Source organism: Lutzomyia longipalpis, chromosome 1 (genome assembly GCF_024334085.1).
Source record: "Lutzomyia longipalpis isolate SR_M1_2022 chromosome 1, ASM2433408v1".
In the NCBI taxonomy this organism is placed as follows: Eukaryota; Metazoa; Arthropoda; class Insecta; order Diptera; family Psychodidae; genus Lutzomyia; species Lutzomyia longipalpis.
In genome coordinates this window covers 29,203,397-29,221,872 of record NC_074707.1, presented here as the reverse complement: position 1 = coordinate 29,221,872, position 18,476 = coordinate 29,203,397, and the positions used below count along the sequence as shown (strand labels likewise).

The following is an 18,476-nucleotide window of genomic DNA, read 5'->3' as shown; positions in this document are numbered from 1 at the left end:
GCACTTGATACTTATTTAGATCCGGTTTAAAGAGCAAGTACTCTTTACACCTTTATTGATAAGGAAGTACAGGATTGATAAAGTATAAGAATAAAAAATGAATCAAATTTCTAACACATTTATAACTACCTACGCATTATATTACATAAGTAATTGATCGTTTAGCTTGTGTTGAAGTTCAAGATTATATTAACTAATACCATGAAGAATTCTTCAACTCGCGCATGTTTCTATTTTCGTACCAACAATATGTACTCACACAAAACTCATAGAATGTGTGGGGGCTACATATAAAAGCTGAAATTTTCCAGTACTCTAATATTAAATGTTTAAACGTCGTACGTGATACTCAAACGAATTTTCGGCATCCCTAAAGAAGCATTTGAAAAATGGATTTAACAGTATTTTGGTGCTGTGTTGTGACCTGTGTGTTTGCTATATATTTTTATGTGAAAAAGCAGTACCGATTTTGGGCAGATAATGGATTTATTTATGCAAAACCAACTTTTCCTTTTGGAAACGTTTGGGGCTTGGGATGGAAAAAGCATGCGAGCTTGTCTCTACAGGATCACTACAGAGAAATGAAGGGAAAAGACATCATCATGGGAATGTATTTTATGACCAGTCCAATGGCTTTAATATTGGATTTGGATTTTCTTAAGGATGTTCTAGTGAAAGATTTTCAATACTTTCATGATAGAGGTGTTTATGTGAATGAACGCGATGATCCACTATCAGGACATTTATTTGGCCTAAAAGGGCAAAAATGGAAGGTGTTGAGAGGCAAATTGAGTCCCACTTTCACATCTGGAAAGATGAAGATGATGCACAGCACTATAACAGGAGTTGCACTTGAATTCCAAAAAGCTCTCGAGCCTCATGCTCAGAAGGGAGAGGAAATCGAGTTTAAAGATTTTCTCGCTCGCTTCACAACAGACGTGATTGGAAATTGTGCTTTTGGTATTGAGTGCAATAGCCTAAAGGATCCTGAAACGGAATTTCGCAAGATTGGTAGACAAGTATTTCAATTTACTCCTGGAGTTCTTTTTAAAGTTATTTTGGCTCAATGGTGTCCTAGTTTAGCCAAAGCCTTAAGAATAAAATTAAATAGTGATACTGTTACTAATTTCTTCATGAATCTTCTGCGGGATACAATTGACTACAGAGAGAAGAATAATGTCAAGAGGAATGATTTTCTATCCTTGATGATTCAATTGAAAAATACAGGAAAATTGGAAGGAGATAATACCGATCTTGGAAAATTAACCTTTGAGGAATTAGCAGCTCAGATATTTATATTTTTCGTTGGTGGCTTTGATACATCTTCAGCAACAATGACTTTTGCATTGTACGAAATGGCTCTTAATCAGGACATTCAAGATCGAGTCAGGGAGAAAGTGAAGACAGTATTGGAAAAGCATGGAGGGGAATACACCTACGAGGCTTGTATGGAGCTCAAATATCTTGACAGAGTTATTCAAGGTAAAAATAAACTTTCTAGGCTTAATCAACAAATTTTAATATTATTTTTCTCTCTTCCAGAAACTTTGCGAAAATATCCCATTTTGGATAATCTCAGTAGAATTGTAACTAATGACTACAAAATCCCAGGGAGTAATCGTGTTCTAAAAAAAGGCACACCGATTGGGGTACCTGTCTATGCAATTCATCGTGATCCAGAAATCTATCCAAATCCCGAAATATTCGATCCAGATCGTTTTACAGAGGAAAACATTCAGAATCGTCATCCAATGGCATATCTTCCCTTTGGTGAGGGTCCTAGGGTTTGCATAGGAATGAGATTTGGTATGATGCAAACACGTGTGGGCTTGGCTACTGTATTGAGTAAATATAGAGTGCAAGTTACTCAGAAAACTCCAGTTCCAATGACTTTTATACCTAGCAGTGCATTTTTGTCACCCGTCGGAGGAATGTGGTTGAGAATCGAAAAATTGTAATCAAAACAAAATAATTTATGTGTGGAGGCTGTAAATTAAACTTGACTTTAACAATTGAATCATCAATTAAGTCATCAATTTATTTAACACCTTGAGGAGCACATGGATGCTTTAGGTATTAAGACATTTAACCTGTTTTTGTGTAACAAGAGAAAGGATAGGTTTTCCTAATCTGTGAATGTTCAAAGTGAACGGTTATCATGTAAAACAATAACTCTTTATAACTACATAATTATATTTCTAAAGAACTATATTAAATGTTAGAAAAATAATAATAAAAAATCCGTAAATGTATACAATACGTTTTTTAAATGAAGCTCCAATCATTTCAGCATTTGTTCTTAAGGTTTATTGACCTGTTTATATTCATCTGAGACATAAAGGAGAATCACAACTAAAAACAATCTTACGAAACATTTGACGAAACGTGCTAATATATTACATACTACGTACCTACATCCGGGTTAAAAGATTTCTCTTTTATATCTAGCGAAAGAATCTTCTGTTTTTATATTTCTTATCGACAATTTGGAAGAGATTCAATCAGAGTCGCATAAAGTTTTAGTGGTGTACTCAGAAAGTACCTACCTACATGATAACAATTATTTTTTGTGAGCATCATCAACTGCTTTATGTATTATACTTGTCTGACATGGCTACAGGTTTTACTGTACATAAGCAAAATTTTCACGTGTCATTACTCGGTATGTTGAAATTAATACAGAGAAAATCTTAAATCATTTGTATTTACTACATCCACCAATACATGTATGTGCCAAAATTACCTATAAATGCCCATCTTGCCAATTTTGGTATATTTTACGAGTGACCGTCAAAGTAAAAGGTATCGCAGAATAAAGTGCTCGTGATTTTTTTAAGCACCAAAAAATGGATTTAAATCTGTTTTTGGTGTCTGTGGTGACCCTGCTGGTAGCAGGATATCTCTATGTGAAGAAGAAGTTTCAATATTGGGAGGAGAAGGGTGTACCTTATGTGAAACCTCAATTTCCATTTGGAGCTCTCAAGGAAATGGGAAGAACAAAGCACTCAAGTACAGTCTTCACAGATATCTACAGAGAACTAAAGGGAAAAGATGTGTTCGGTGGCATGTACTTCTTCACACAACCCGTTGTAATGCCACTAGATTTGGAACTTCTCAAGAATATCTTCGTAAAAGACTTCCAATATTTCCATGATCGTGGATTGTACGTCAATGAAAGAGACGATCCTTTATCTGGACACTTATTTGCTCTGTCTGGTCAACGTTGGAAGAATTTGAGAAATAAACTAAGCCCTACATTCACTTCTGGGAAGATGAAGATGATGCATAGTACGATCATCGCAGTTGCTAAAGAGTTCCAAAATTACTTGGAACCTATTGCGCAGAAAAATGAGGAAATAGAAATAAAAGACGTTCTCTCAAGATTTACAACAGATGTGATTGGAAATTGTGCTTTTGGTATTGAGTGCAACAGTCTCAAAGAACCAGATACGGAATTCCGGAGAATTGGAAAGAGAGTATTTGAATTTACTGGTGTAGAATTTCTGCGTGTATTTTTCCTAACTATGTTCCCAAATTTAGGTCAGATATTTAAAATGAAAATTAACAAGCCCGAAGTATCTGATTTCTTTATGCGACTTCTGAAAGAAACTACCGAATACAGGGAGAAGAATAATATTCAGAGGAACGACTTTCTATCACTTCTAATGCAGATAATGAAGACAGGAAAGCTTGAGGGAGATGAAACGGATTTGGGGAAAATGACTTTTGAAGAATTGGCAGCTCAAACTTTCCTGTTCTTTATCGCTGGATTTGAAACTTCTTCATCAACCATGACTTTCGCATTGTACGAATTGGCACAGCACCAGGACATTCAAGATCGTGCTAGAGAAGAAGTTAGGAAGGTCCTAGAGAAGTATAATGGGAAATATACTTATGAGGCCTGTATGGAAATGAAATATGTTGATCAAATCATTAATGGTAAGTGATTCTTATAAAAATTATACACATGAAATATTTCAATTCAAAAATTTAATATAAATAATGTTAACAGAAACACTGAGGAAACATCCGATCGTTGACAGTCTCATAAGAACCTGTGGTCAAGACTATCCAGTACCAGGGACAAAACATGTTATTGAAAAGGGAACTTTCGTATCAATCCCAGTATATGGCATTCACCATGACCCAGAGATATATCCCAATCCCGAAACATTCGATCCTGATAGATTCACAGATGAAAACATAAAGAAACGCCACCCATATGCTTGGATTCCGTTTGGTGAAGGTCCAAGGATCTGTGTTGGATTGAGATTTGGTGTAATGCAAACAAGAGTTGGACTGGCACATCTTCTATCAAAATACCGCGTTAAAACTTGCACCAGGACACCAATACCTCTTATTTTGGAACCTTCAAACACAGTTATGTCACCTAAAGGAGGAATGTGGTTAAAATTGGAAAAGGCGTTGTAAGCTACTGATATCAATTGATAATAAATTCCTATCACTGAAATAGATAAAAGGTATCAAGAGTAGATAAATCAGCAGATCACTTAAATTTCTTTTGTAAAATTTCTGCTGCTTCATTCGAAAAATTAAATCGACACTGATGGCGCAGGTTATAATTCCTTTATCGGAAAAGAATAAAATCTCATTGGAGTAAGTACATATACCTTTTGTTTATTCAAAAATTGCTAAAAGCGCTAAAAGTATTATCATGTCTATAGATTACAATATTTTTGCTTTGATATCAATGTCCACGTGTTGATATAAAATAAATAAATGAATAAATTGAGAAGTCATAGCTTTATACCAAGTTAATATACATTAAAGATACGCTGTGTAGTACTTATGTACATAAACAAAAAGTATATAGTAATGCATATATTGCAAAGTTCTTTTTATTTTATTTGTACAAAAAGTAAACAAAATGAAAAATTTCAATAATAAAGAAAATGTTATTTTTTTCTTACTCATAATATGAATAAAGAAACAAAGAAGCCCAAGATATAGAAAATGATCAATTTTGTGAATTTTAGAACATATAAAAGGTAGGTGTTATCGAAAACGACTCTTTTACAGAATCTATGACATCATAAACATTTGAGCGCAAAAAATATAAAGTATTCAACATAATGTAACAATACAGATATACGAAACACAAGACAACTAATTCAAAATAATGGTCTATACATTATATACATTTATACAAATACACACAAAACTCATACAATTTGGTAGATGTTTAAAGTTGGTGTTTGTATGAAATTCGTTCATCTGGTTAAGCTAAAAATATTCCATCAGTGATTGCGAAGTGGAAGTGAGTTTTTTGCTTTCAATCAGTCAAGTTGTGAATTTTGAAATGGATTTGAGTCTCTTTTTCGTGACTGTAATTACTCTGATAGTTGCAGGATATTTGTATGTGAAGAAGAAGTTTCAGTACTGGAAAGAGAGGGGTGTACCGCATGTGAAACCTCAATTTCCTTTTGGAAATCTTAAAGGAATGTCGAGTGAAAAACACATAAGCAAATTTTTCGCCGATATGTACACTCAACTCAAGGGTCAAGACGTTTTCGGAGGAATATACTTCTTTACCAAGCCAGCTGTTATACCGTTAGATTTGGATTTTCTGAAGAATATTCTTGTTAAGGATTTCCAATATTTCCACGATCGTGGAATTTACGTAAACGAAAGAGATGATCCCTTATCTGCACATTTATTTGCCTTGAATGGTCAGCGTTAGAGAAATTTAAGAAATAAACTAAGTCCTACATTCACATCTGGGAAGATGAAGATGATGCATAGTACGATTATTTCGGTTGCTAAAGAGTTCCAAAATTACTTGGAGCCTATTGCTCAGAAAAATGAGGAAATAGAAATAAAAGACGTTCTCTCAAGATTTACAACAGATGTGATTGGAAATTGTGCTTTTGGCATTGAGTGCAACAGTCTCAAGAAACCTGATGCGGAATTTAGGAGAATTGGGAAGAGAGTAGTTGAATTTTCTTCATTTGAAATAATGAGAGCTTTCTTTTTGGGAATGTTTCAAAATCTGGGAAGAGCATTCAGAATGAAAATTACTAAACCGGACGTTTCGGAATTTTTCATGAGGCTCCTTAGGGAAACCACACACTATAGAGATAAAAATAATATTAAGCGAAACGATTTTCTTTCGCTGCTAATGCAGATTATGAAGACAGGGAAACTTGAGGGAGATGAAACGGATTTGGGAAAAATGACTTTTGAAGAACTGGCAGCTCAAACTTTCTTATTCTTTATTGCTGGATATGAAACTTCTTCATCTACCATGACTTTTGCTTTATACGAGTTGGCACAACACCAGGATATTCAGGATCGTGCAAGGGAAGAAGTCAAGAAGGTTCTAGAGAAATACAATGGAGAATATACCTATGAAGCTTGTTTGGAATTTAAGTACATTGACCAAATTATTCATGGTAAATATAGTTCAAAATAATTTTAGTTTTTAAATTCCATAAGCAAAGTTATAAAAAAAAAATTAAATAATTTTCATTTTCAAACAGAGTCTCTAAGAAAATATCCAATTGTGGACAGTCTTTTACGAAGCTGTGGACAAGATTACAATGTTCCTGGCACAAAGCATGTAATTGAGAAGGGAACATTCTTTAACATTTCGGTTTATGCTATTCATCATGATCCAGACATCTATCCAGATCCAGAGAAATTCGATCCTGATAGATTTACCGAAGAAAATGTGAAGAACAGACATCCATATGCTTGGCTACCATTCGGAGAGGGTCCAAGGATTTGTGTTGGAATGCGATTTGGAATGATGCAAACTAGGGTGGGAATTGCTAGTCTTTTGTCAAAATATCGAGTTATAACTTGCCCTAAGACGCTGATACCTCTAGTGTTGGAACCATCTAATTTTGTAATGACCCCCAAAGGTGGAATGTGGTTAAAATTAGAGAAAGTGTAACAAGCAATTTCAGAATAAAAAGATAATTAAACAACTTGGATAAAATAAAATAACCATTTAAAAATTTTATAACTATGTAATTGAAATAAAATGACCCGTTCATGTTCGTTTACTAAACAATGTTGTCTCAAAAAAGAAAAGATGCTGTATCTGCAATTTTGTTTATGGTTTTTGTATGGAAAAAAATCGAAATGTTTTTCTGCGTAGAAATGACCGTGTAGCAAAGTTATAAATTCCTTTTTTCGTATCATCGTGCATTCAAAAAGACACGATCATTAAAGACAAATTTTGTACATCCACAACACAATCATCAGAGGTGATTAGACTTTCCACGTGCGTGATTCTCAAACATGACATGTTGATCAAAAATTGATGCATGATTTTGCTTCTGTTGATCATGCATGACTTTTCAGAAAATATTGTCAAGTAGCGACAAAAAGAAAAATCAAAACATATTTACTTCTACAATACAATCTTATCTCCTGGTTTACCAATCACTTGAAAACTACGCATACAGTTGAACTTCAGCAATATAAAGTCGCGATCTTGCCAAATTTTAAATATTCGAAGTGTAACTGTGAAGTTGGAAAGGGTGCCATTAAATTCTTGTCCACAATATGGATTTGAACTTGGTTCTTGTGACTGTAGTCACCCTGCTTGTTGCAGGATACCTCTATGTGAAGAAGAAGTATCAATATTGGGAGGAAAGAGGAGTCCCATACGTGAAGCCTCAATTCCCTTTTGGAAATATTAAAGGAATGGGAGGTTCTAAGCATACTAGTAAACTATTTGCTGATATATATAAACAACTCAAGGGTCAAGACGTTTTCGGAGGGATATACTTCTTCACCAAGCCGGCTATAATCCCATTGGATTTAGAGTTCTTGAAAAATATTCTGGTTAAAGACTTCCAATACTTCCATGATCGTGGAGTCTACGTCAATGAAAAAGATGATCCTCTATCTGGGCATTTATTCGCTTTGTCAGGACAGCGTTGGAAGAATTTGAGAAACAAACTGAGCCCTACCTTTACATCTGGAAAGATGAAGATGATGCACAGTACGATCATTGCAGTTGCTAAAGAGTTTCAGAAATATTTGGAGCCTATTGCACAAAAGAATCAAGAAGTTGAAATCAAGGACATCTTATCGCGTTTCACTACAGATGTGATTGGAAATTGTGCTTTTGGTATTGAGTGCAACAGTTTGAAAGAACCCGATACGGAATTCCGGAGAGTGGGGAAGAGAGTGTTCGAGTTTACAGGGTTTCAATTCGTGCGAGTTTTCTTTTTGGCAATGTTCCAAAATTTTGGAAGAGCCCTCAAATTAAAAATTACTAAACCTGAAGTTTCCGAATTCTTTATGAGACTTCTTAAAGAAACAACAGACTATAGAGATAAAAACAATATTAAGCGAAACGATTTTTTGTCGCTCCTTATGCAGATTATGAAGACAGGAAAGCTTGAGGGTGATGATACTGATTTGGGAAAAATGACTTTTGAAGAATTGGCAGCTCAAACTTTCTTATTCTTTATTGCTGGATACGAAACTTCTTCTTCTACCATGACTTTTGCCTTATACGAGTTGGCACAGCATCAAGATATTCAGGATCGCGCAAGAGAAGAAGTTAACAAAGTTTTAGCGAAATACAATGGAGAATACACTTACGAAGCTTGTATGGAGTTGAAGTACATCGACCAAATTATTCATGGTAAATTGAACAGTTTAAATAACTTAGGAACTATTAATTAATGAAATCATGTGTTTTTATATAGAGTCTCTGAGGAAGCATCCAATTGTGGACAGTCTTCTACGAAGCTGTGGACAAGATTACAATGTTCCCGGTACAAAGCATGTAATTGAGAAGGGAACGTTCGTTAACATTTCGGTTTATGCTATTCATCATGACCCAGATATCTATCCAGATCCAGAGAAATTCGATCCTGATAGATTTACAGAGGAAAATGTGAAGAACAGACATCCATATGCTTGGCTACCATTCGGAGAGGGTCCAAGGATTTGTGTTGGAATGCGATTTGGTATGATGCAAACTAGGGTGGGACTAGCAAATATTCTTTCAAAATACCGCGTTAAATTATCTCCGAAAACTCCAGTTCCACTTGTCTTGGATACAACTAATGCAGTCATGTCACCTAAGGGAGGAATGTGGCTGAGATTAGAAAAGGTTTAATGAAAGCCTATAATAGCCATGATTTTACCCAGTCATCTGATACTTTCAGTTAGATAAGAAAAAGACATTAGACAAAAGGTGTATGGAAAATTCAATATCACAAATTAAAATGAAATAGCAACAATTATGCTTGATCACGATGAATAAGAATTAAAGTTTCTTAAACAGAAAAAACCAGTTATTTATTTTCAATAAAAAAATAAAGTCAGATCTATTCAAATATTTTCTTTAAATAATTTTCTCCGAAAATATTTCTATATTTAAGAAAAAGTTTGATAAATAAAAGAATAAATGAAAATCGTAAAAATTTTGGTTTTCCAAAATTAAGACTTACACCCATAAAGCCCAGTATTCCGATAGAGAGTGTGGTTGAGTGCAGACGTAGATTTTTGAAGCTCTGATTAAAGTTATCTTTTTAAGTTTAAAAGCGCTGAAATATAGAAGTTTTTTTGTGGTAGATTGGTGATCTATAACTTATTTAAGTTCTTGAAATAATTAAAGGTGAAATTATATTGATTTTTAGTGGAAAATTAAAGAAAATCTTGTGAATTGAGTGAGCGAAGGAGAGTGAGGAAGATGGGGGATTTGAACACCGAGAATCCCCCGGGTGGAGGAAAGAGAAAAAAGAAAGAGACTATTGAGCATTCGGCTGAAATGGACATTGATACGAGTGAATCAACCGGTTCCAATGAGCAAGAGATTGATGAGATTAGTGATTTTGAGAGTGATGGAGATTTTCAGGAGAGCGCCTCCAATACGACGACAAAATTACCGAGTACAACCAACTCAGATTTGCATTCGAGTGAGCCTCATGCAACGGGATCAAAAAATGAGCAAGTTCTGCAGAGCCAGAAATCAAATGAGGGAGCTGATACAAAGAAGCCAATGGATGATATACTCTATAGCAAGAGAGATCACGGACCGTATGTCGTTTATTTCACATACGATGAAGGACAATGGAATGACATCAAATTGGGGAAATTTCTCAAAGACTGCAACAGGCGATTCGAGTCGATCAATAAAGTGAATAAGAAGAAATGCAGAGTTACATTTTTTGCAGCTCAGGATGCAAATAATGCAACAAAAATGGTCAATCTTCGCGCTAATAACATCAAAGCATTCATTCCTCGATTTTTCGCTGAGAAAATCGGTGTGATTTATGATATTCCACTTGAAATGACCACGGAAAATGTCTTCGATGCCACTTCATCACCAGTCGAGATTATAGGTATGGAGAGAATGAAGAAATTCGCTGGAAAAGTGAATGGAAAGGATACATTCACCACCACAACTTCAATGAAAGTCAGATTTCTCGGAGATAATCTTCCAGACTCTGTGAGGATACATGGCGCTTGCCGTCGTGTGAAGAAAATGAGAGAAAATGTGCTTCAGTGCTTCAAATGTTTCAAGTTTGGGCACGGAAAGAATAGCTGCAGCTCACAGCAACAGATTTGCCGATCATGTGCTCAAGAATTTTTGGAAAATCATGAATGCCAGGAAAAGAAATGTGGCAATTGCAAAGGTAATCATGAAATGACGGATAAGACGTGCCCGGAATTCAAGAGACAAGCTTCTATTAAAGATCTTATATCTAAGAAGAGGATTTCTTTCCGTGAAGCGGCTGACATGGTGAAGGATTCAGAGCCAAAAGACGTCTCGCCAGATATCAATGATTATGCTGCATTCCCAATTTTTGGAAGCAATAGTAACAAGGGAAAAGTAAAGCCATCCAGGACTCTTATCAATGTTGAGGAGATCAAGAAAAATGCTGCAAAACAACAGGCTCAGTGGAACGCTTTGAGTCAAAATCCCCAAGTTACTTGGAATGCTATAGTGAATAATCCTCATAAAGTGACTGAATTCGAGAAGGTAACATATTTTTTGTCAGAAATTATGAAGATTGTGAATATCTGGGGCTTCTCTTTGAGTGATGCGAATCATCCAGGAAAGCCAGAAATTTTGGCCTGCGATGCAGGAGAATGCTCAGCGGATTCAGCGAAGTGATTAAATGGAAAATATAGTGTGAATTGTTAAAGTTACAGAAGTAGATTTTATTTTTCTAAAAATGAAAATTTAAAATTGATGAATTTTTATTTTCTAATCATTTAGTAGTATTTGTTAGAAGCAAGAAGATTTTGAAGTTTAAAAAAAATGAAATTAAATAACTTATTGTACAAAATATTTCATACGAAAGAAAAATTTCAAGAAAAAAAAAATGTAAATTATCGTAATTTTTGTAAAATCTAGTAAATTTTTGTAAATAGAGTTTAGAAAAAATAGAAATAATGAAGTAGATTAGCTCTAGTTATAAAACTTGTACTTGTAAATATTGTGTAAATAATAATGTAAAATATGTTTTATAGGATCTCCCCCACGAAGCTGAGATGGATGCGAAAGCGTCTGATGCATGTGGGATGATCCTTTAATAAAAATAATAATAATAATAATAAAGCCCAGTATCAATTAAGTAATTTTGTACACAAAGCTCATTTATCTTCTTTTTGCTCGCACACTTTTTTGTATCATTAGAACTCTTAAACTGATTAAAAGAGGAACAAATACAAGAAACTTTTTATATCTATGTATTTATGTGTTCCTATATGTACTGAACGTACACATGTATGTCTTAAAATGCTTTTTCGCTCAATTTCGGCAAGATCAGTCTACTGGAGAGTACGAAAGAGTGAAGGTTTAGAAGAATTTTTAGGTGATTCGTGTGTGTAAAAACAGTCATATGATGGATTTAAGTTTCTTTCTTGTGACTATAGTTACTGTACTGGTGCTAGGCTATTTCTATGTAAAAAGGAAGTACAGATATTGGGAGGACAGAGGAGTACCATTCATTAAACCAAAATTTCCTCTGGGAATTATTGGAGAAATGGGTAAAACCCAACATTCTTCCCAAGTCTTTGGTGGAGCATACAAAGAGTTGAAAGGCAAAGATGTTTTTGGAGGAATTTATTTTTTTTTCAACCCCGTTGTCCTTGCAACTGACCTGGACTTTTTGCAAAATATTTTGGTTAAAGACTTTCAGTATTTCTATGATCGTGGTGTTTATTGCAATGAAAGAGATGATCCTCTATCGGGACAACTTTTTGCTCTTTCTGGTCAAAGGTGGAAGACAATAAGAACCAAGTTGAGTCCTACCTTCACTTCAGGCAAGATGAAGACAATGCACAGCATTATAATATCGGTTGCAAATGAATTTCAAAAGTGTCTTGAACCAATTGCTGAGAAAAGGGAAGAAATAGAAATTAAAGACATTTTTGCTCGCTTTACTACTGATGTCATTGGTAATTGTGCATTTGGTATTGAATGTAACAGCATCAAGGAGCCAGACACTGAGTTCAGGAGGATCGGAAAATTAATATTTCAATTCACACAAATGGAATTCTTGCGTATTTTCTTCTTAACATTATTTCCCGGATTGGGAAAAGCTCTGAGGTTGAAGATTAACAAGCCTGAAGTTACGGATTTCTGTATGAAACTTCTTCGAGAAACCACTGAGTATAGAGAAAAGCATGGTATTAAGCGAAACGATTTTCTTGATCTTTTAATGCAAATTAAGAATACTGGAAAAATCGAAGGGGATGATACAGACTTGGGGAAAATGACTTTCGATGAATTAGCAGCGCAAATTTTTATATTCTTTGCCGCTGGTTATGAAACGTCTTCATCTACTATGACTCTGGCATTTTATGAATTGGCGCAACATCAAGATATTAAGGATCGAGCTAGAGAGGAAGTGAATAGAGTTCTAGCAAAATACAATGGAGAATACACATATGAAGCTTGTATGGAATTAAAGTACATCGACCAAATTATTCAGGGTAAAGTATCTTTAAAATCTTCTTGGTTATTTCTCACAATTTAATTTTCTTTTTGCTTTAATAAAGAAACGCTAAGGAAGTATCCTATTGTGGATAGCCTAATTAGAGTATGCGGGCAGGACTATGCGGTTCCTGGGACTACTCACATAATTGAAAAGGGAACTACTGTAATGATTCCAATTATGGGATTTCATCGTGATCCAGACATTTATCCAGATCCCGAGAAATTCGATCCAGATCGTTTTACAGATGACAACATTAAGGCCAGACATCCGCTCGCATGGATACCATTTGGAGAAGGACCGAGAATTTGTATTGGAATGCGATTTGGAATGATGCAGACTCGCATCGGATTGGCACATGTTCTGTCAAAGTATCGCGTAAGGACATGCTCCAGGACACCCATTCCTTTAGTCTTAGATCCAGGATCTCCAGTTATATCATCAAAGGGAGGAATGTGGATGCAATTGGAAAAAGTTTAAGATTTTCTCAAGGAAAAATAAAAAATAAAAAAAAGTGAAACAATAAATAATTAACATAAATGATGATATGTATGTGTACAGTACATATATCGTATGTTTACGCTGAGTCAGTGTATGTATTTGAAATAATAAGACAAAGGTCTACAATATACTTATGAAATAAACAGAAATAATTTGAATTTTATTAATCATCTTCTCAAAGACACAAAAACACTTTTTATTGCTTCGTTTCTTGGCGTGTTGATTTTTATTCAATGAAATTATTCCTCTACCAGGCCCTTTTAACTAAAATATCGTATAATCTCACACACATGCTCATCATCTATAAAAGCAAAACTAAAGTCTCGTCCAAATTCATTACAAAAGTGACTGTGAATGAAAAGTGTTGGAAAAAAAACGATGGGTCTGAGCGCGTTTTTAGTAACAGTTGTAACACTGTTCGTAGCAGGATATTTATACGTGAAGAAAAAGTTCCAATATTGGGAAGAAAGGGGAGTGCCTTATGTGAAACCTGAATTTCCATACGGAAATCTTAAAGGAATAGGAACTACGAAGCATACAACTGATATATTTCCAAAAATTTACAAACAATTTAAAGGAAAAGTTCTTTTCGGAGGAATGTATTACTTTACTGAACCTGTTGCTATAGCGGTGGATTTAGAACTTATAAAAAATATCTTCATTAGAGATTACCAGTATTTTGCAGACAGAGGACTTTATATGAACGAAAAAGATGATCCTTTATCTGGACACATATTTGCTTTAACTGGACAACGTTGGAAAAATTTGAGGAATAAATTTAGTCCAACATTTTCATCTGGAAAAATTAAAATGATGCAAGAAACAATAAATGCCGTGGCTAAGGAACTACAGAATTACTTGGAACCAATTGCTCAAAGAAGTGAAGTAGTGGAAATCAAAGATATTATGTCCAGGTTTACAATTGATGTTATTGGATCTTGTGCTTTTGGCGTTGAGTGTAACAGTCTAAAGAATCCTAATGCTGAGTTTAAAAGAATTGGAAAGAGAGTGTTTGATTACAGTGGATTGGAGTTTTTGCGTGCTTATTTTTTAACAATGTTTCCAAACTTGGGTCGGGCTTTAAGAATGAAATTTAATAAAGAAGATGTATCTGAATTTTTCATGAGAATTCTAAGGGAAACTACTGAATACAGAGAGAAAAATAACATAAAGCGAAATGACTTCTTGTCGTTGTTGATGCAAATTATGAAGACAGGAAAGCTTGAGGGAGATGATACAGAGTTGGGAAAATTGACATTTAACGAATTGGCTGCACAGACTTTTATCTTCTTTGTTGCTGGTTACGAAACTTCTTCATCTGCTATGACGTTTGCCTTATATGAATTGGCTCAACATCAAGACATTCAGGATCGTGCTAGGACAGAAGTCCAGAAGATTCTCGAGAAATACAATGGAGAATTTACCTACGATGCATGTATGGAGATGAATTACATCGATCAAGTTATTAATGGTATGAAATATTTCTAGACAGAAATATTCATTAAAAATATACGATTGTTTTCTTTTTTTTTCTTTAAAGAATCTATGAGAAAACATCCGATTGGTGATAATTTGATTAGGATTTGCATAAAAGATTACAATGTCCCTGGAACTAAACATGTTATTGAGAAAGGAACAACAGTAATGGTACCAGTTTATGGTATTCACCATGACCCACAAATATACCCAGATCCTGAGAAATTTGATCCTGATAGATTCACAGAAGAAAATATAAAAAATCGTCATCCGTGTGCTTGGCTCCCATTTGGAGAAGGTCCAAGAAATTGTATTGGAATGCGATTTGGAATGATGCAGACTAGAGTCGGTTTAGGGCATGTGCTCACGAAATATCGTGTTAAAACATCACCAAAGACTCAAATACCATATGTTGCAGATCCACATATCAATGTATTGTCGTCAAAGGGAGGGATGTGGCTGAAATTGGAAAAGATATAGGAATTTGTGAACTTAACAATTACATGGGACGATTATTCCTCGTATTCCTGCTATAGACCGTTTTATGCATTCATATTTCTTGATTTTATGTATTTTGTATTTTTCATATTTACTAAAATAAAAGTAAAATAAAAAAATATTTAAGTCGAGTTTTCTTGAGTTATAGGTTTGTAAAAGGTTGAAGGCATTTAATTTTAATGTTTGAAATCTCTAAAAAAAATTTGGCGCATCTTCATTTTAGAGAGGTAGCAGGTATTTTTTTTTCGAGAAAAAAGTTGCAAAAATAGAAGCATGAAAATCCTTGTATAAGAAAAAACACCTATATATATTTTTAAAAAAATTAGAAGAGTCTATAGCGTTATTGAAAATAAATTGACGAGCAAAAATAATCGGATGACAAAGATGAGAAATAAAGAATTTAAGTATAGAGTCTGGGATATTAAGAGAAGAGGCTCGATTGAGGAGGCATTAATTAAATATCACACATCAGTAGAGCAAAATATGGTTTTGAAGGTGACCCGGTGTAAAAGAAAAATAAGGTCATTATCACTATTGTGGAAAATTTTATAGTAAAACTTTGCTCCAAGATGAGGCACTACATATTATAGAAAACCTCTTTTTTCCAAAAACATGAAACTTTTGGGAACTAAAAAAATAATGCAATAGTACTGGGTGGATATTCCAAGCTATATATATAATAATACTTTATTGCCCCAGATAACACAAAGATTACATAAAGAGGGACTATACATTAGATTTTATATTTATATATATAATACAACAATATTCTTGGATGTTCTTATTTTGTATTTATGAAATTGAAAAAAAACGGACTTTTTAAATATGAAAAATACAGCTTTGACGATCAAGGTTCAATATGTAAATTTCTGTTTAAATTAATCAGATAAATTTGTTAAAAATAGAGGTATTTTCAATCACAACATAACTTACCTTTTCTTTTCTCAAAAATTTCCATTCAGTTCTTATAAATTCAATGGCATTTTGGCTTAATGAATTAAAAAATATACTTTTCCTTAATATATTCAAAACACCTTGGTAATATTTTGAAGCCATAATATACACAAGTATTAGTAACTTCTGAAATTTTGATGTAACTCAAATTTAATTCAAAACAGTGAAAAATCCAATAAACTTCACACATACTCGAAACTCATAGTCTATAAAAACCAAATAATAGTCTCGTCCAAGTTTATTACAAAAGTGACTGTGAATCAAAAGTGATGTAAAATTACGATGGATCTGAGCACGTTTTTAGTAACAGTTGTAACACTATTCGTAGCAGGATATTTATATGTGAAGAAAAAGTTCCAATATTGGGAAGAAAGGGGAGTGCCTTATGTGAAACCTGAATTTCCATATGGAAATCTTAAAGGAATAGGAACTACGACGCCTGCAAATGAAATGTTTCCAAAAATTTACAAACAATTCAAAGGAAAAGTTCTTTTCGGAGGAATGTACTTTTTTACTCAACCTGTTGTTATAGCCGTGGACTTAGAATTTATAAGAAACATCTTCATTAGGGATTTTCAGTATTTTACTGACAGAGCACTGTATATGAACGAAAAAGATGATCCCTTGTCTGGAAACATATTTGCTTTACCTGGACAACGTTGGAAAAATTTGAGGATTAAATTTAGTCCAACATTTTCATCTGGAAAAATTAAAATGATGCAAGAAACAATAAATGCCGTGGCTAAGGAACTACAGAATTACTTGGAACCAATTGCTCAAAGAAGTGAAGTAGTGGAAATCAAAGATATTTTGGCCCGTTTTACAACAGATGTTATTGGATCTTGTGCTTTTGGTGTTGAGTGTAACAGTTTAAAGGATCCTGATGCTGAGTTTAGAAGAATTGGAAAGAGAGTGTTTGAGTATACTAAATTCGAGTTATTGCAAATATTTTTTGTAACAATATTTCCAAACTTAGGTCGGATTTTAAGACTGAAAATAAATAAAGTAGATGTATCTGAATTTTTCATGCGAATTCTAAAGGAAACTACTGAATACCGAGAGAAAAATAACATAAAGCGAAATGACTTCCTGTTGTTGTTGATGCAAATTATGAAGACTGGAAAGCTTGAGGGAGATGATACAGAGTTGGGTAAATTGACATTCAACGAATTAGCTGCACAGACTTTTATCTTTTTTGGTGCGGGTTACGAAACTTCTTCAACCACCATGACTTTCCTCTTATATGAATTGGCTCAACATCAAGACATTCAGGATCGCGCAAGAGAAGAAGTTAACAAAGTTTTAGCGAAATACAATGGAGAATTTACCTACGATGCTTGTATGGAGATGAAATATATTGATCAGATCTTAAACGGTGAGGCATCTAAGCAAGTCTTCCACAAAAAGAAAGAAGAATTTCCTAAACCTTTTTTTCTTTCATTACAGAAACTATGAGAAAATACCCTATTATGGAACCTTTGAGTAGAGTTTGTGTAAAAGACTACACTGTTCCGGGAACTAAACATGTTATCGAGAAAGGAACTGCGATTGCAATACCCGTTCATGGCATTCACTATGATCCAGATATTTATCCAGATCCTCACAAATTTGATCCAGATAGATTCACGGAAGAAAACATAAAGAAACGTCATCCATGTGCTTGGCTCCCATTCGGAGAAGGTCCAAGAATTTGTCTCGGATTGAGATTTGGCATGATGCAAATGCGAGTTGGTCTGGCGCATATCCTTTCAAAATATCGTGTTAAAACATCATCAAAAACTCAAATACCTTATATCGCAGATCCACATACAAATATATTGACACCCAAAGGTGGAATGTGGTTGAAACTGGAAAACCTCTAGTTTGTGGATATATGTATAAGAGACTAATCTAAGCTCATTCATAATAACTGTGGATTTAAAATACATAAATAATGGCTATTCACTGTTTACAAAAAATGATTTTTTTCTGTAATATCAAATTTTTTCCACTCATAAATTGCGACTTAAAGTAAATTTTTATACATGTGTATATAAAAATTACATCGTTCACTGTATAAACTGTGTCCAAATTATTTTGGAGATTATGTATATCTCTAAATCATGCAAA

At 34.1% G+C, this 18,476-nt stretch overlaps 8 protein-coding genes across 10 annotated transcripts in view; 7 read left to right on the top strand and 1 right to left on the bottom strand.

Moving 5' to 3' along the window:
- The window catches only part of LOC129797457 (sodium/calcium exchanger 1), a 121,904-nt gene that overhangs the window by 12,784 nt on the left and 90,644 nt on the right, over nt 1-18,476 (bottom strand). The window lies entirely within an intron of this gene.
- The window catches only part of LOC129797635 (cytochrome P450 6A1-like), a 690,618-nt gene continuing 672,464 nt past the window's right edge, over nt 323-18,476 (top strand). Inside the window, exons 1-2 of the mRNA XM_055840403.1 lie at nt 323-1,482; nt 1,543-2,249. Of these exons, the coding sequence (XP_055696378.1) occupies nt 390-1,482; nt 1,543-1,958 (1,509 nt within the window). The 5' untranslated portion in view covers nt 323-389 and the 3' untranslated portion in view covers nt 1,959-2,249. The remainder of the gene's footprint in view (nt 1,483-1,542; nt 2,250-18,476) is intronic.
- On the top strand, nt 2,773-4,484 carry LOC129797560 (cytochrome P450 6a9-like). The gene is made up of 2 exons (XM_055840282.1): nt 2,773-3,939; nt 4,013-4,484. The coding sequence occupies exons 1-2, from the start codon at nt 2,847-2,849 to the stop codon at nt 4,429-4,431; spliced, it is 1,512 nt and encodes a 503-aa protein (XP_055696257.1). The 5' UTR covers nt 2,773-2,846; the 3' UTR covers nt 4,432-4,484.
- On the top strand, nt 5,380-8,010 carry LOC129797631 (cytochrome P450 6a9-like). The gene is made up of 2 exons (XM_055840399.1): nt 5,380-6,413; nt 6,501-8,010. The coding sequence occupies exons 1-2, from the start codon at nt 5,747-5,749 to the stop codon at nt 6,914-6,916; spliced, it is 1,083 nt and encodes a 360-aa protein (XP_055696374.1). The 5' UTR covers nt 5,380-5,746; the 3' UTR covers nt 6,917-8,010.
- Nucleotides 6,785-9,280, top strand: LOC129797563 (cytochrome P450 6a9-like). The gene is made up of 2 exons (XM_055840285.1): nt 6,785-8,626; nt 8,691-9,280. Exons 1-2 carry the CDS (start codon nt 7,534-7,536, stop codon nt 9,104-9,106), a joined length of 1,509 nt encoding a protein of 502 aa, XP_055696260.1. The 5' UTR covers nt 6,785-7,533; the 3' UTR covers nt 9,107-9,280.
- Nucleotides 11,497-13,578, top strand: LOC129797562 (cytochrome P450 6a9-like). Its single transcript, XM_055840284.1, has 2 exons — nt 11,497-12,936; nt 13,003-13,578. The coding sequence occupies exons 1-2, from the start codon at nt 11,841-11,843 to the stop codon at nt 13,416-13,418; spliced, it is 1,512 nt and encodes a 503-aa protein (XP_055696259.1). The 5' UTR covers nt 11,497-11,840; the 3' UTR covers nt 13,419-13,578.
- On the top strand, nt 13,775-16,409 carry LOC129797752 (probable cytochrome P450 6a23). The gene is made up of 2 exons (XM_055840590.1): nt 13,775-14,910; nt 14,980-16,409. Exons 1-2 carry the CDS (start codon nt 13,794-13,796, stop codon nt 15,393-15,395), a joined length of 1,533 nt encoding a protein of 510 aa, XP_055696565.1. The 5' UTR covers nt 13,775-13,793; the 3' UTR covers nt 15,396-16,409.
- LOC129797565 (cytochrome P450 6a9-like) lies at nt 16,440-18,446 on the top strand. The gene is made up of 2 exons (XM_055840287.1): nt 16,440-17,742; nt 17,814-18,446. Exons 1-2 carry the CDS (start codon nt 16,650-16,652, stop codon nt 18,227-18,229), a joined length of 1,509 nt encoding a protein of 502 aa, XP_055696262.1. The 5' UTR covers nt 16,440-16,649; the 3' UTR covers nt 18,230-18,446.

What these genes read in the sequence shown, in the direction of transcription:
- LOC129797631 (XM_055840399.1), top strand. Translation starts at nt 5,747, where the DNA reads ATGAAGATGATGCATAGTACGATTATTTCGGTTGCTAAAGAGTTCCAA. An exon ending in CATTGACCAAATTATTCATG is followed by an intron (nt 6,414 to 6,500) that starts GTAAATATAGTT and finishes ATTTTCAAACAG; the next exon opens with AGTCTCTAAGAAAATATCCA.
- LOC129797562 (XM_055840284.1), top strand. Translation starts at nt 11,841, where the DNA reads ATGATGGATTTAAGTTTCTTTCTTGTGACTATAGTTACTGTACTGGTG. An exon ending in CATCGACCAAATTATTCAGG is followed by an intron (nt 12,937 to 13,002) that starts GTAAAGTATCTT and finishes GCTTTAATAAAG; the next exon opens with AAACGCTAAGGAAGTATCCT.
- LOC129797565 (XM_055840287.1), top strand. Translation starts at nt 16,650, where the DNA reads ATGGATCTGAGCACGTTTTTAGTAACAGTTGTAACACTATTCGTAGCA. An exon ending in TATTGATCAGATCTTAAACG is followed by an intron (nt 17,743 to 17,813) that starts GTGAGGCATCTA and finishes CTTTCATTACAG; the next exon opens with AAACTATGAGAAAATACCCT.
- LOC129797752 (XM_055840590.1), top strand. Translation starts at nt 13,794, where the DNA reads ATGAAAAGTGTTGGAAAAAAAACGATGGGTCTGAGCGCGTTTTTAGTA. An exon ending in CATCGATCAAGTTATTAATG is followed by an intron (nt 14,911 to 14,979) that starts GTATGAAATATT and finishes TTTTCTTTAAAG; the next exon opens with AATCTATGAGAAAACATCCG.
- LOC129797560 (XM_055840282.1), top strand. Translation starts at nt 2,847, where the DNA reads ATGGATTTAAATCTGTTTTTGGTGTCTGTGGTGACCCTGCTGGTAGCA. An exon ending in TGTTGATCAAATCATTAATG is followed by an intron (nt 3,940 to 4,012) that starts GTAAGTGATTCT and finishes TAATGTTAACAG; the next exon opens with AAACACTGAGGAAACATCCG.
- LOC129797563 (XM_055840285.1), top strand. Translation starts at nt 7,534, where the DNA reads ATGGATTTGAACTTGGTTCTTGTGACTGTAGTCACCCTGCTTGTTGCA. An exon ending in CATCGACCAAATTATTCATG is followed by an intron (nt 8,627 to 8,690) that starts GTAAATTGAACA and finishes GTTTTTATATAG; the next exon opens with AGTCTCTGAGGAAGCATCCA.